Source organism: Taurulus bubalis, assembly GCF_910589615.1.
Source record: "Taurulus bubalis genome assembly, chromosome: 6".
NCBI classification, from domain to species: domain Eukaryota; kingdom Metazoa; phylum Chordata; class Actinopteri; order Perciformes; family Cottidae; genus Taurulus; species Taurulus bubalis.
The window spans coordinates 7,391,677-7,408,894 of NC_136594.1; the positions used below are offsets into that span (position 1 = coordinate 7,391,677).

Genomic DNA, 17,218 nt, shown 5'->3' on the forward strand with positions numbered 1-17,218 from the left:
TCAAAAGACAATACCTAAGACTCGTGTCAGTCAGTATTAAGCTGTGTGGTCTGTTTAAGTGACGCTGTGCAACATTCCCACAGCTAATTTGCATCCAGACTTTGGGTCAGACCGGTCAGGCAAACCCACCTACTGCAGCCTGTCCAGCAGCGGGAGCCATCAGCAGCACCAAAATGTGCTCAATGATGTAAGGCTTGAGCTTGTCCAGGTCAGTGGGCCGGTCACCATGCGCAGACAGATTAATCTGCAGACTGAGGGGCTCTTCGCTCTGGAGGCAGGACCCCTGGGACGGGACAGGAAAGACATACCAGTCATGCACCGAACAGAAGGGCAAGCATGATAACAAAGAGGAGTCATTTGAGAATTACGATATTCAGTAAATGGAAACAGAATCTAACAAAGATAAAGAAGAGAAATAAACAATACAAAATTGGATGTTTAAGACACAGAGAAGAAATAATTTGTTGGTGGTTTAGGAGACGGTGGAAAGAAAACAATTAGTGATGGAAAAAAATACATCTTTTTTTTGTTGCCGTGACAGACATCTGAAAAAAACAGATACTTGCTGTGCATTGACAGACGGAAACAAGCAGGCAGTAACTTACTACTATCCCCCTCTTTAAGCTCATAGGTCAGTACTGGGAGAGTGAAAATCTCTCTGAAAACTAGGGCTCATCTCAGTGGATGAATCAGCTCTTGACGACCTGTCAAGTGCCACCGGGGCTCAAGGATGCTAATTCCCTTGAAACCAAGCCTATTGCTAACTTCCTGTAAGGCTCCTTTAATCTGTGAGCAGTATCGACACTGACCAAAAGGCCAGTTCTCAATTATACCAGTGATGTCTTGAAAAAGCAGGTGTTGATCTTGGGTTACGAGCCAAAGGTCACAGCTGAGGCCCTCGTGCAACACAACGGCAGAATGATTTTAGTTTGCATAATTATGACAATAACGTCTGCAGCCGGCTTTTTTGCATCATACGATTGCACCACATGAACACTGGGAGCTCTGCGTTAATTATAGCGTCTCCAGAGAGAGCAATTAAAAGTCTGGCAAGGGATGCCACCATCCTCAGGGTTCCTGGAGGAAACAGAAGGCGCTCCGATGACAAGCCCGGCTGTCTGTTTAAGTTTTAGACTAGCTGGCCTTCTGCTCAGAGGAGAGGGCGTGACGAGAGATTCACCACAAAGTAGGAACAAGCTAAAAACGGTGTACGGAAAATGATTTGATTAAATGCTCTCCTTTGTGCTTCTGTGTTTTCCCACAAAGTCGACCCTAAACCCGTCCTTCTCGTGCTCCGACTGCTCGCACAATGAAGAACGTTTCCATTAACAAGTATAATTCAGAGAAATTAATGCAATTCTTGTTGTTACAAGACTGTGAAGTATCGAGGTGAAATAGTTCCTCTTTGCCTCCGCGACATCACAACTAGTTTGTTAGCCAATTGTGGTCCATGGTGCAACTTAACAAAGTGTGATGTAGACACTTGAAACCTTGAGAATTGACTTTACAGTAAAGTAGGAGACATATTGTGTCAAGCAGCTAATATTTTTTTTTAAATGATCAATATGGGTTTTTTCATAGGATTAGGATAATTGGAATTTTAAGAATTGAGTCAAAATCATACAAGACATATGTAATAAGTCCAAGCAGAGAACTTTTAATAAGTACCTGAGGATTGTTGAACAAACTCCTGGGTAAGCTGCACTCAAGGAGTAGACCCAGTATAGTGATGTTGGAAGCATCTTCCTGCAGGAGAAACAGCATGACAGACCATCAGGGGTTTATACGATCAATGTAAGCATTAACACTTAATGAACAAGTTAAAAGAAACAGAGTAACGTCTGTCCTGGCTCACAGGTCTGCAAACACAGAGCACTTAACACCTGAACACTCTGGGGATGTCAACTCTAATTCCAATGCTGAGCATGCTGGACATCACAGGGTGATTCTGGGTTATATTGGATCCACATTAAGTACATCTGCATATAAACTGGCAGGCTGTCAGGTACAACATCAAAGTCTCTACAAGTGACATCCATTTATAACAAAATTAAATGAAGTGCTGAATTTTAATGTATATATATATATCGAAGAAAAAACCCCACAAATGTACATGACTGCACCTAAAATAGGTACATGAGTTACAGTAAGGTCATTACAATGTTTAACAACCCAAAGCAATTTAACAGTAAATGACATGTAAAGTTACTTTTATACACCATCTATTGATCCAGGTCCCATTTTATAGATATTTTTCTTCTTTTCGTAGAAAGTACAGTAATTTTGTTTGCTTGACTCAAAAAAAAAAAAAAACTATGTGCATTGGGGTTCAGATGGCATGTTAAACCATGAACTGGCTGTTTATGGCAATAACTGAAACACTGACGGACAATTTATTCTAGATATGGCCCGTGGTTATTATGGTTTATCGGTACTTAGTCCTAGGAAAACTGGCATGGTAATAACCGGTATGTCCAAACTGGGTTGAGCTTTTCATTTCCCCTCTGTTGTTTCAAACTGAGTACCAATGGAGGGACTTCCTCTTTTTTTCAGCTTCTAATAGGCACATAGTTTTATCACCCATCACAACTATGATATAATAACTATAAAATAAAAAATCCTACTAACAAACAAAGCCTTGTGGCTACACTGTAGAGGTGGAGGACGTTTTGTTCACTGTATGTCGAAACACGGGGAGCTTGATGAGATGAAAATAGACTGCACTCAGCGTAAGCAGCAGTCTGAGTGATTATGACAGCTAAAGTCTCCCTGCAAGCTGACATTTTGCAACTGCCAACCCTACTTCCTGTTGTGGAGGCGAGGACTCCTTTCAGGTGGCTTCTCTCACACTTTCAGTGCTTCTAAAACCGTGCACTAATGTGTCATTGGTGTTCTGTGTTTTTGCATGGCTGTAAAACACGTGTGCAAATTAATTATTGTACAAAGCACAAGTCATCTTAAATGAATAGTTCGTGGGTATACGCGAACAAACAAACATTTACATTTTTAAGCATTCAAAAAAAAAGGTGATTGTTTGCATGACTTCCTCAGTGCACACAGTCAGTAGATTGACGACAGCAAGAGCTTGTTAGTGCGTATCACAAAGCCCCTGTGTGTTAGTATGCAGCCGTCTGTTTATCAGGGCGGCAGGAAAAGGGAAATCAGCTGTTTCCAATGATGAGCTGTTAGTCCCTACTATGCATGACTGCACAAACAAAGACCTTTAAATAAATACCTGAGTTTGGGTCAGCTTAATGCTCTGGATGTGAGGGAATACTAGCAGACTCTCCTTTCTTTGGACAGACTTTAATGAACCCTGGTGAACTCCCACACCAAATACCTGGAAAAGGAACAGTTCATGTTAGTTCAAAGAATTCTTAACACCATGCACGTCATAACAAAGTAGTAGTGTGGTTTAGAGGTTCTTTACTAACATGGTAGCGGGTATTTTGTGATTATGAATAAAGAAAAAGAAGGTAAGTTGCTAATAATGTAGCACAAGAAAGAATTTTCCAAACAAATACATTTAACTAGTCTTGCTTCTTAATTAAGAAAAAAAACAAATAAAAGGGTGAGGTTAGCACATTACAAAAGGACTAACACATGCTACATGAGTGGGAGGAATATAGAGTTTTCACACTGTAACACTAGCACGTCAAAGTATAGTGACGAAGAACCAGATTAACTGTATTCAAGCTATAAACTGGCCTGCATTTAAGATGAATAACGCAGACATTATGCTCTTGCTTATTCATTTAGCTGATCTTTCTCTCGACATTAGCACGAGTAGTTTATAGCACCTTCATTTAAAAATCGTACAGAAAAGGGAATGGAAGGAAAGATAATGACTCTACAATTACTCAACAGATATATGAGTGTTGAGAAAAATGCACACAGGATTTTAGTGTTGTTGGTCTCATAGCCGCATAAATAAAACAGGCAAATGACTAAAAGATTTCCATGTCTTTGAGGCACGTGAAGGGAGTGGCACTGTTGGAGGCCGTGCATGGAGTCCAAGTGTCTGCATGTCTGGGTGCGTTTGCTTGCCATTTATAAGCTATATGTGAGAAACACTGTCATGCAAGTTGAATGTGAGATGGGCAAAACTCGCAACTTTTGAGTAAATATCTATATCCCATTCTTATTTACTTTGGTTCCAGTGCTGTTGGCTAACAGCTGAATATATCAACCAATGGTTGCACAAGCAGCCATGTGGTGGAACGAGGCAGACTCAGGGACTAAAGTGCAAGTAAGAGGATACAGCAGCTTGAAGCGCGTGAATGAAGAAGATCTCCAGACTGTATTCATATTATTCTACATGGGTCTGCAAAGGTGAAGTGAAAGCAAAAGCATTTAAAATGTCATAATGAAAGTTGTAGAGCAAAGGCTTTCTGCATAATGTCTACTATTTTATCGCCCTGTGACACTATTAATGTGCTCTTCAGGTCCTGATCATGCAATGTGAGCAAGGGCAGTTTTAAAAAGGGAACTTACATAGTTTACAATAACCATAAACAATGGAGTTTTTAAATTACTTTGTTTATGATTACGTGCATGCAGGATGGAAAGTGAAAACAAACAAGAAAGACAATGTTTTTTTTGTGTAAACTCTTTCAAATTGAGGTAACACATCCAACATGTGAGCATCTTTCACCCAACTGTATGGAGACGAAAGCCGAGAAGAAGGGTCACAAGGTGGGATTTCAACACATTATGCGAACAGAAAGAGAACTGAGACTAAACCGCAGGAGATGTATTAATGGAACTGACCTGGTATGACAGTAGCCCATGGGCCGATGTGTTTATAAATAATGTGTTTTCTACATTGCCCTCCTCAGACGGGAGGAAAATTAGTTTAAAAGATGCCTTCCCTCTGGGCGGGATCACCTAGGGCAGAGAGGAAACACGCAAAGTTATACCAGACATTTCTACAAAGGGCACAGCACACACTTAAGAAATAATACTTGACATTAATACTTGTGAATATACAGTATAGTGCAGCTTAATGTACATACACACACAGAAACATATACACTTACTCTTCTGTGATAGAAAGGTATGTAAAGCTGCCTGCTAGATGTAAACATTGACAGCAGTGTCACAGGAACTTCCTGGCTGGGGTTGTGTATATATATGGTTTCAGCTCTCGGCAGCCCCAGCGGCCTGTAAAGACAGACAGTACAGCATCATAAATAACGGGCTCTCAATGCAACCTTTACCCACGGAGCACCATGGCACGCTTTGAAGGGCACCATATTGTGAATACACAATTATCTATAGGTTAGCATCTAAACAGCTTATGTCAAGTTGATGCGATCCTTCTGCTGCGCATCAAGACTGCAGGTGTGGTGGTTATTGTTCATTTTACAAATGCACCATTTCATAACAAACTGTTCCATTTTACGTGAGGTCACATTTCTCCACAAGGCAATATATAAAATACCAATCAAGAATTTTTAATTTATGATCTTACTAAGTGTAACAGTGTAACACAGCAATTAATGCAAAATAATAATAATCTACATTTAATATGTAGATGGCCAAAACTGGGGGGGGGGAATTACATTTAAAAAACATTAAATTAAACTTAAATGCACCATGTTTCAGTGTTTGAAAGTTGGAGATTAACTGAGTAATGCGGTCACTGCAATACAATCAGCGAGTCACTCAATAACTAGTGTTTTGCATTCTGTCAATATTCGAAAGCCAAAAGAGGAAATTCAGTTATTTGCCTCTTTCAATAGATGGAAAACAAATCTAACAAAAAAAAAGTCTGTCTGAGAACGGCCTCAGTGTAAGAAGTACATCCACACATACAAATAAGGACATAAGGCGATGAAAAGGCCTCACAGATTAGCTCTGTGGGTTTGGTCATTGCTGCTATCATCTTTGACAGTGACTTGTCACCACTCCACATATTTTGCCTGGTGACACCCAAACTAATCTAAAAGTACACTGTAGAGTGTAATAATCAGAAACAATTAAATGTATTTAATGATAGAATAGAAGTCGTGCAAATTTCAGCTTTAATTTGAGAACTTTTGAACGCAAAATGTAAGAAATTTGTTGAGATTTAAGAGGCCAATTTCAGGTAGAAAAACATAGCATTGCACGTTCTCGACATTTCCTTTTGAGGTGCCTCAACTGATGCGTCTTTCACTTCCTGTTCATCTACGAGAGTTTGGCCTTACTTTCACTTTAGGTATATGAAGTACTTTCATATTTTTTACTTTTCAGTTACGGCTATCAAACTGGTCCAGTGTGCAGTGTTGTAGAATGAATGTCACACTGCATTGCTTCTGCCTAATGAGCACAAACACATTTTTGGGCATGGGCAAACAGGATCTCTTCTTAACCACATCATAATGTAGCCTGCTGCAGATATTGTCTTTAAAAAAAGATATTTAGTCAGATCTTCAGGATTACATGTATTATGTACTTACTACTCAACACTTCTGGTGTAATTGAATAGTATAATGGCGAATGTTCGTGTAGGAACAGCAACAAGGAAACCACAGGCTGACGTGGAGGATGTTTCTATTCATATTCCTGTTTTGAGCTCAACTGCAAATTCCCTGAAGCTGTATTAAGGTCTCAAAACATTTACCCACTTATTTTAGATTTTTGGGTGAATTGCCTGCTTTCCACATTCCAAATGTATGATACAAAGTACTACAAAATAGGAGCTCTTTGTGTATGTTTGGAGCAATGGGAACTGCAGTCCAACCGCAGCATTAGGTCTGATATGCTCTGTTTGCCAGTATGGTGGCAAACAGTGAAGTTGTTAACCCTTCTGACTGAGGTCAACCCTCTCCAGTATGTGTCTGGATGCTGGGAAAGGCAGCTTACTGCCATACTTGGATATCCTGTCTGTTCTTTGAGATTGAAGGGCCCCTTGCTGTATGAAATGGTCCCTTTCTGTGGCATTTATCACAGCAACAGGTCCTTTGCTATGACGCCAGGCTTATTTTAACTCAATGGAGTTTTCCACATCACTCAAGACAAGAGATGCCGAAATGAAGTATATTTTGTTATTGGAAACGGCGAAATGAACAACATCTATGCTTGTTGAAGCAGGTCATATTAAACTAGGAAGTGAGAACAGTACTTACTGCGTCCCGAACTCCAAGGCTGGGGGCTGAAAATGCAACGGCCTCCCATTCTCCCGTGTATATAGAGGGGAGCTGGTGGAGGGAAGAAAGCACATAAGCATGAGTCCAAAAGACAGTATTTGAATGTCATCGGTTTAATTATACAAGAATAAAAACATCCATGTTTTCGATGTTTTAGGAACACCTTAACACAAGAATACCATGTCCCCTTTCCACCACAGCATGTGACAGATCACAGTCAAAACTAAAACTGCCTCAGCTTGCTTCTCAAACCACCAACTTCGCTGCCTAAACAAAGAGACTATGATCATGCCAGCACAGAATTAGATAAGCGTTACACAAAAAGGTCAGGAAAGTACTGGAGATCGTGGAGAAGAATTCAAACAAAGCCTAAAGACTACAAACAAATGGCTTACTTTGGTTATATAACACTTAAATTTGACACAAAGACAAACAAATCATCACATAAATGATTAAAGCCAACAATATTATACAGTACAACGCGTGGCATAGTTTCTGAACAATCATTAACCACTTTTTTGTTTGGGGCTTTTGTGTGTCTCACCCTCCAATCCTCCAAACTTGCCTGAACAAGGGTTCAAGGGGCCGGCCTTAACATAGTTAGTCATAAGAGTTCTCTTTTTTTGCCTCAGCAGTTTTAATGTTACATAATCGCCCACCACTAAATACTGTCACCATTCTACCTGTTCTATCGTGCACATGAGTATTGAGGGTGGGATGAGGGGATTGAGGCTTGTCCACACACACACACACACACACACACACACACACACCCACACCCACACACACACTGCTGCTCCTGCATGAGACTGTTGACAGCATTGATCAGATCATTAGCGCAGACATTTCTTGACCCACGGAGGAAACCAGAGCTGTACGACCTGGTGTCTCAGTTCATGCTGCATGGACCCCTTGGGACTGCCGACCCTCACTGTCCCTGTATTGTCAATGGCATCTGTTCCAACTTGGAAAAAGGTTGGAATGGTTTTCGGGAAGATTTGGAGCTGCAGCCAAAGACATGACCTCGCTGGACTTCTTCAAACTCAACCGGAGCGAGACAATATCTTTACATGGAGATTCCACAACACAGGCACTGTGCGCTATATACAGCCCAGGAAAAACTGCGGAAAACCATGCAGTTTTTTTTTTTAATGAGTTATGAGTTGAATGTACTGAACCCACAACAGGCAGATATCAATGTCATATAAAGGACTTGCCACTGGAGACCAATATAGCAGGTGCATATACAATCTACGTTGCTGTGCACAAGATATAGGAAACGCTAAATACAAGCAACCAACCACAAGTCGGGGTTAAAATGGGAAACTCTCCTCTCCAATGTTTCTCCAGCTACTTTTGGAGCTCCACTGTGTTTTGTTGGTGACTGTGTGTGTGTGACATCCTGTGCTAATGAGCTCTGGGAACGGGTGCCTTGAAGTAGAGAAGCAGCAGCTGATTCGAGGTTGTGCGTGTGCACGTGTGTGTGTGCACGTGTATGTGTGTTTGTGAGTGAAAGCAAGACTGGACCTCGTTGACAGAAGACTCGCACAGCTGTTGACCAACAGACGAAAGCAAGTTTAAGGAGCGCAGCTCAAGAGTTCATGTCGCCATCTTTCAGGAGATCACTTTTCAGTTTCCCCTCGTGCTTCACAGGATTCAATACTCCAGTTTTATTTAATTATATTCCTATAGAGCCTATGTCTTTAAATTGCTCCTTGCCAAGCGCACCAATCGGCTGGTCCACCGGCGTGTTCTCAAGCATCGTCATCGCTATTTTAATGACATTTTGGCATTCATCAAAAGGCTGGTTTGTCTGTTTAAAATCAAGACTGACTGACGTAAAGATTCCCAAAACTGAGACCCTGCGGCTAACAATTATAAATATATCAGGTGGGAATCTGAGAAAATACCAAGAAGGATACTCCATCACAAACTCAGTGCTCAAAGACTTAGACTTAGACTTATTAGGATGGAACGCCACATACAGACTTAAAAGCAATCCTTCATTGCTTTTAAATAGTATTTTCCAATCAAGCTCATCTTATTTACACAGCATACAGACTAGATAACAAATTACACTTATAGTGTAAAATGTTTCTTTCAGACTACATCTTAACTCAAAACGTCTGTTGTGCATTTGGTAACATGATACGCGAGCTGTGCAGGCCGAGTCTTGCAAACTTGCATGATTTCAAAACACACGTGAACATCAGCAATAAAGAATTTCTTCAAGACCTAAGGCAACTCACTTTACACAACACAACTAATACATTGATGAAATACGTGTTCTCCCTGATGTTAACCCTCCTTTGACATATCCAACTGACACTTTCGTTTTCTTTTATTATTTTATTTGAAAGTCAGCTGTATCTCTTAAAACTAAAAAGTGGGAATTCTTATGGCGCATTTTACAGTTTCAACCATGCATATAAACAATTTCTAACGCACTCTCCTCCTGCTGAGACACGTCTCAAAGAGCAATTCCTAGTAACTTTAAGGAAGCAGCTGTGGGATTTGCGAGACTCTAAATGAAAAACATTTAATCTGTTATTGGACCATGCACAGTGCCGACAGGGGCTGGGACGACGTTATCAGCTGCAACTGCCGGATGACAGCAGTGCAGAACGGCGGCCGTGAGCTAACCAGTGGGGCACGCTCGCTCACGTGCACTAAAAAGGTATGTGCAGCCGGACCGGCAACGTAAACGAGACACGACGGAGCTCGGATTACAACACACAAAGAGTAGACGTTACTCCACTATGTCTTTACAGGGCAAATAGTTGTTTACTGCTACATGAATGCTCTAAATGTCAAATACAGAAGCTTTAACATGCACACACACAACATAGAAGACTAGCAAACACAAGGTTATATAATAAAGTTGGGAATGGGTAGCAATCTAATTTGCTAATCTTATCTACAATATTTGTTGTAGTTTATCCATCTTATTCTCTAAAATAATTAAACATTCTTACATGTTTGCATATTATATAACAGACTACGGCTTGATAATAGTTGACAGAGATGCTGCAGCTGGCCCAGTGCAAACGTTCCAACAATGAAGTCACAATGTGCAGGATATCAGACTGATCTCAGTTCATCTGTAGGGTCAGCCACAGTCTACAGGAAGGCCTGACAGGGTTGCACAGACATGTAACTTGTGTTTTGGTTAATGTGGTTAGTGCCTAAATGGACAGTGCTTCTAGTCTACAGCTGGGAGACAAAAATACAAATTTGACACATTCAACTGTTGAAAGAAATAGGACGGATCAAGCACGAATAAATTATGTGAGGTTCTGTAAACTACCACTGGTTAAGACTTGAATTAGTGGTGGTGTAGATTTCAGAGAAGAGTTATTTCTGCAGAGGAAAGTTAAGAATGGCAACAGTCTGCTGGTTGTATTTACATACATAGTTAACTCGCCACCTGTGCCAAAGCTCTACTGAAATGAATCACTTTCTGAGCGGCTGGTAAATTGACTCGGGAAGAAAGAAAAAAAGAAAAAAGGGGTCAATGCTGAGTCAGCAGAAATTTAAAAAGCATCGACAACAATTAAAAACTGAAAAGCATCCCTTTTTCTTCTTTCCACTCTGGCCGATCACTGCTTCAGCGTCCCAACAAGCATTCGAGATATGTAATGTTGTGATGTTAGATGTCCATCGGCAATAAACTAGGGAATACAAAACTAGGGTGTAACTCTGTAGAATAACAGCCACAGAAATGGCAGAAGTGTAAGAAGATGCACCCCAACATCCAAAAAGCATCCTTAATTTACCATTGGTTCCTCACTGTTAATAATACTACTAATTTGACTAATACTAATTACTATCAGATCAATATCATTTAGATTATTGCAGAATTAACAAGTAACACCATCCTCAGGGCATCTCAGTTAATTGAGGTTAAATCCAGAGTAAGGATGATTATGACTGAGACAGGTAGATCATACAAGCACTTAAACTGAGGAAGTAAACATGCTTTTATCACCCTTGTTTGAGAGGGAGGCACTTACAATATTTGATGCAATTTTGCTCTCATTTCCATTTAAACTGAATGAAATAAAGATTTTAAAAAATCCTTTCATTGTCCATTTAATTGTATGATGCTAACAAGATTAGGGCTGCAACAACAAATCGAAAAAATCGATTATCAAAAGTGTTGGCAACGAATTTCATTATCGATTCGTTGTGTCGCGCGATTATTACGCCGGGCAATAAATCGCGGAGAAGAAAAAAAAAGAGCGGAGCAGAGCAACTAGCCGGCCAGCGTTTCTGAGATTGGAGTGAGACACGAGAAAAGCTGAGGTTATGATGTTCTCAAAAATAGAAGATCTTTGACAAGTCGCGTCTTGGCCAATCAGCGTCTTCATGTTCCTCAAACTTGTTTTTAATGGAAGCTAGTCAGCTTGCTATCGCGTTAGCTAACGTGTTTGGGTTGTGTATTGTCGTTAAAGTTCCGTTATGTTCCGTTACAGTTCAGTCTTGCTTGTAAAAAAACGTAACGTGATGAAACATGCCGTCACCCCCCGGTCTGGTTCAGTTCACGCTGTCACTCGTTAACGTTAAACCGGCACACCGGCGGATCTGGCTGCAGGTTTTTAGTAGAATGAAGCAAATCACGTAGTTGGGCTTAGCCAACAACGTGACGTCGTGGTCATAAGAGACCCAGAATGAAAGAGTTTAAGGAAGAGGACGCTCTGTATGTAGCAGTACAGCTTCCCTATATAGTATTTCATACATATTGATAAAGCAGGGTATGTAAATGCAGCCTCTGGAGGGATCAATTACAGTAAAAAGGGCTCACATTTGGCAGATGTAAAGCATAGATGTGTATGTTTTTAGTGTTAGTCCATTTTGTTGTTTTAATTAACAGCTCAGGGATGTTCAAGGAGCAACCTGTTTGTGCTTTCTGAAGATGTTTTGCACCGTCACTTCTGTTTTTGAATAAAGGGTTGGAAATGAACGCTTTTTTGATAAAAACATTTTTTTATCCGATTCATCGATTAATCGAAAAAATAATCAACCGATTAATCGATTATTAAAATAATCGTTAGTTGCAGCCCTAAATAAGATTTTTCACTGTGGTCTACACAACTAGCGAGACCTTAGAAGAAGAGCATTCAGTGTTTTGCTTGCTTACTGCCTCGTGGATAACCGCCTGTGAAATTAACAATCTAGTCCGTTTACTGATCACAAAGCCATTACTTGAAGCCTGAAAAGATGGATTTCTGTGTGACGGGCAAGCAAAGTGAATGATAAGATATGCAATTCTACAACACAAAGCACAAACAAGCTGGCAGTGGTGTTTGACTTGATAAGAGGGACACTGTCTCTTCTATTGCATAACAAGTTATTCAATCTCTCTCAAGGTCTCTGCCGTTCTAATTTTCTGTTAATTCATAACTTGTCAAACAGTACAGCGTTTTGTGTGAAGGGGAAATGAGGTCGTCTGCCTCGGCAGACAGTTGATATCTGCAGATCTGGCAATGTTGTTTGAAATCTAAGGTCAACAGTTTCAACATCACATAGCCGCATATCTCGGTAAAAGCACATTAAGATTATGATCTGAAATAAAAGACAGCATCCAATGTACATACGCTGATTAATGCAGGTGTAAAACTATGTTTTAATATCCAGTGTCAGGTTTTGATGTGCTTCTATAAAGCCAGAAGAGGGCTTTTACCTTGGGGTATGTATTTCTAACTCAGTTTTCTCTAAATTCAACAGCAGCTGGGCTTTCTGAAAATGTTCGCCTCGGAACAAGCATGCAACTGAGCTGTGGTCCAAAGGGGTTCTGTCCACAGCCACAGCACAAAAATAACAAGTTATGTTTGGCGCTATTTGATCCCCTGGATCTAACTCAAATAAAGTCAATGTTAGCCGTGACCTCAGCCGTGCTCCGGGGGAGAGGCTAGGGCCGGTGGAGAGTTAAGGTCAACTGGTTCCACGAGTGTTAGGAGAAGACAAGGAAACAATAAGAGGAACCGTGGAATTAAAACCACATGGGCCAGAGCATTAACCCCAAACTGCAGTAAAGAGGTCCGTTAGGAAGATAGTCTTTAAATCCACAGAATGATGCAACAAGGAAAATATTGTGGGCTGAGATTAAAGTAAAAAAAAATGAAAAGAACTCAAAAGAAACATGAAGCTAAGCCATTGTGACAGAAGACTGGACTCAGACAGGGATATTCATTAACCTCTGTATCGGCTTTGCTTTTTAGGCTGGGTGAGAGTGATGGCAGGCCTGCCAAGTGCCTGATAACCCTGGCAGGAGGCGCCTCCCAGCCCACAGCTCTGGAGGTCTTGAGGTCAACCAGCACTACGAAGCCTCCTTTGCCTCTCACCTCCCTGGACTTAAAAATAGCCGTATTCCCACACTGTTCAGCAACAGTTGGCTGCGTGTGACCCCGATGAACTTCATATCAAGACTGAAAGCTTTGCGCCTTCAGAGGAGAACTCTGGCAATTAATATTGCCCTTTCATAAAGTGGGGGAAATAACAAGAGATAAAGAGAAAAAAATCTCACTTTTATTCTTTGATATGGGTCAAGCTCTAGAAACACTGAATCCTACATTTTCCTTAATAACACAACTTCATATAATTTGATCCTACTTTGCTAGTAAACAACCACCGTATTAAACACTGCACCCAAGATTGAAATGCCAGCGTTCTGTCTCCAAGCCTAAATTGAGATGATCCATTGTTTTATTCAGACTTGTTCAGACTCGTTCAGTCTTGGAGCTCTGACATACGACTGCGGGAGATGACGTTATTTGCAAGGCTGCACTAGCACTCGTCTTTGAATTTGCACATTAAAAGTAATTTCCTTTCTATTGCAACCGTGTGCTACTGTCATGTTGGGTTATATAACATCATGGTTTTCACAATGTGTATTGCAATACCACAGCAGGTATTTGTTAAAAAGTGCACAACGAGATTGGGAGCATTTCTATTGCCTCTCAACGCGGCTTGCAGCTCACTGCAAACAACGGCAAACGCGCAGACAGCGCCAACAGGGTTTATCCGACGGGGAGCTGGAAGTTGGGCGCAACTCTTTTGCGACAACGGCAGTTGGTCGGGACGGCGTGATCACCTGTAACCGCAGTGTGTGAGCAGTGCAGAGCGGCTATGTCAGCAAAGAACGTAGAAGCTCGGATTACAACACACACAGAGGAAGAGCGAGTCCATTCTCTGGTCAGCGAGACATTACTGCACTATATTTTGACATAGAAAATAGGTGTTTGCTGCTATTTTAATGCTCCGAGTGTTGTATATTGCTCCTTTAAAAAAAGAAAAGGGTATTAACATCCAGACCAGGAACACTTAAGGTTTTGGGAACATATGAAGGCAGTTTATGTCCATGATGGGCTTGGGTCTTTTCTTTGCATTACTTCTCTAGAAAGATAAACAAGGAGCAGAAGCAAGCACTAATGCTCGAATAATATGTGACTTAAAAAAAGGAAGAAGGCTAAACAAGCCTAAAGGTTGCCCTGTTTCTGAGGAAGTTTTTACTAAATAACACCGTGACTTTTTGTTCTTTTGCTGCAAACGTCTATTTTCCGAACAATTTTTCCTGCTGGAACAAAAACAGCTGGCAGAGACGGGCCTACCCTCCTTTTTCTTTCAAGGAGTTCTAAAATTAGTCAGGAATTTGGTTCTGTGCCTCTCGTAACACACGCCCCCAAAACTCTCTCTGTCACACACCCCCTCACTCACCAACACAACATCGCCTGCATACAGTGGAGGACTTTAAAAAGCCTTTTTAGAAACCTGCAGTCCTATAAAACTGAAACCGCAGCTCGGGATTTGTCTGTGGGAATACAGAAACACGCCACCCCACAGCTACAGTTTAACTGTGCATATCAAATAAACCACTTAACGGAGCTCTACGATAAGTTGTAGTTTGTTGAATATGTTCACATTAAATGAAAATGTCTTGTCTGTACTAGACACAAGCCCACAACACAGCCCTGCTTTCATTCCGTCTTACTGTATAATTCTAGACTTCACTAAACACGAGAAAACACTTCAGTATGATGCAATCTCTATGCTGGTTTGGGGTTTGTTGGTAATTATGTGGCTTGGTGGAAAGTCTCTACATATTCTGATCCCATGTGCCACTCATGAACAGGTGGAAACCTTTAATTAACTTCATCTGACTCTAAATATTCTTTTGAAACGGCAGGATGTATATGTGTCTTTCGCTGACCAATATTTGAACTAGCAAAGTGAGGTTTACATTTCTATAACACCTTTCCATCTTGGGTCGCTGTCATGAATGTGTAATGCTTTACAAATGTGTAAAGAACTCCACAGAAGAGAATCTGTTTCATGCTTTCACCACAGAAGATTTAGAAACTAGAAAGAACGCTCACCCTTCTTCTAGTGGAAAAACATCTTTTCTTCGTTCCTTCTCCACCTGAAACGGAAATAAAAATACACTTTAGTCAATATGGTCAAAACAGCACAACGCAACCTATTTATTCTACATTCACTCGGTGGCCTAGAAAGATGAACATCAGGAGGCTCTGTGGGTTGCAAGTCTAGTGGTGGGGCAAAAGAAAAATCTGCATTATATTTCTTGAAATGTCAAAAGGTTTTATTTTGCATACAATCTGAGTTCACTGAAAATAAACCAGGAAATCCAAGCAGAAAACTGGAATAGCCTTGAGAAACTACAACTGCCATTTCATTTTTTCCATCCTGACTCAAAGGGTTAGACAGCAAGCAGCAATTTCTGCCAGTGTTGGCGGAGGACATTGTAGATCTCAGAATAAAACGTTCAGTTTGTTGTACATGATCTCACCCTGTGCATCGAGGATTACTGACTACACAAACAGCTTGTTGTAATTGGTATTTAGGCTACAGTGTGATATAGCAATACAAAACGTGGATATGAAATCTGTTTTTTCATGATTTTAAAAAGGTAATTTGTATGCACTGTATATAGTATGTTCTACAAACTTGGTCTTTTCATTCATTCATTGGTTAATGATATAAGATAATAATTCCCACCGCATCATTGTTATTATTGACAAATGACTGACTGTCTTGGATTAAACCCTGATTTGTGCGATAATTGGAGGTAATCTTCTCCACAGTTTCACAATAAGGGCAACAGGACTGCATGAAACCCCTAACCAATGAACATGAACACAGCTTTTTACTGAATGTGGATTACTGAGTAAGAGACTGAATATGATTGGCTATTACACTTACAATACAACAGAACAAACACTGCTGAGCCCACTGCAGTAGGTGATGTGCAGCATGCATGGTCTACAGAGATACGCTTTGGTCTCTTCAAACACAGAACATACAGTTTCCATAGGAACGATCTGGGGCCGTGTGGCTTCATCATGGTACAGATTTGTCAACCAGAAAAGATAAGATTGCTTCTACAATGGCAGAAACAAACCCTTAAATGTCATTGGTTAAATGAAGCCATTGCAGAAAATGCTATAAATCACAGATCAGGACTGGTTAATGGCAATGATGGCTTTACAACATTTTTTAATAGGATTTATCAATATGTGATAAATGAGGTATCATAATTCCTGGAAAAGACCAAAACTGACATTCCTTATTTATAGTTGTGATATATTAACAGTATCTTAAGTAAACTTAAGGATAATTTACTAAGTCATCTATATACTGCAATATAAAGAAAAGTATTATTCTATCCATAGTCACACATCTGTTGTCTAAACATGGCTAAAAGTTACGGATTGCAGATCGAAAAGTTCCAGCTGGTGTATGTGTGTGTTATTCTGCATGATATCAAACAATGTCCCCAGCAGCTTTAAAGCTTGGCATGTTGATGGCCTAAGTGAACGAGACAAAACAGATTTTCAGGCTGATTAAGCACAACAATGACAGAACACATGCTGTTGCCGCAGGTGAGCCCTTAAAGCAGCAGGAATATTCAAAAGCAGTACCATTTGTAAATTAATTGGATTCTATTTGCAGGGACTTTAAAGTCAAAGCAGGGATTGGAAACCCATTACAGGGCCCTGTGTAGAAGACAGGATGCTCAAATATGCAGAAGAAAGAGATGAAAACCTGAACTACAATGATCTAACAAT

At 40.5% G+C, this 17,218-nt stretch overlaps 1 protein-coding gene across 1 annotated transcript in view; it reads right to left on the reverse strand.

Annotated features, from left to right (window-relative positions):
• tmem131l (transmembrane 131 like) overlaps positions 1-17,218 on the reverse strand; it is a 32,983-nt gene that overhangs the window by 13,350 nt on the left and 2,415 nt on the right. Inside the window, exons 3-9 of the mRNA XM_079219797.1 lie at positions 15,509-15,552; positions 7,113-7,184; positions 5,040-5,163; positions 4,771-4,887; positions 3,236-3,340; positions 1,669-1,746; positions 130-283 (exon numbers count right to left, since the gene is read on the reverse strand). Coding sequence (XP_079075923.1) covers positions 130-283; positions 1,669-1,746; positions 3,236-3,340; positions 4,771-4,887; positions 5,040-5,163; positions 7,113-7,184; positions 15,509-15,552 — 694 coding nt within the window. The remainder of the gene's footprint in view (positions 1-129; positions 284-1,668; positions 1,747-3,235; positions 3,341-4,770; positions 4,888-5,039; positions 5,164-7,112; positions 7,185-15,508; positions 15,553-17,218) is intronic.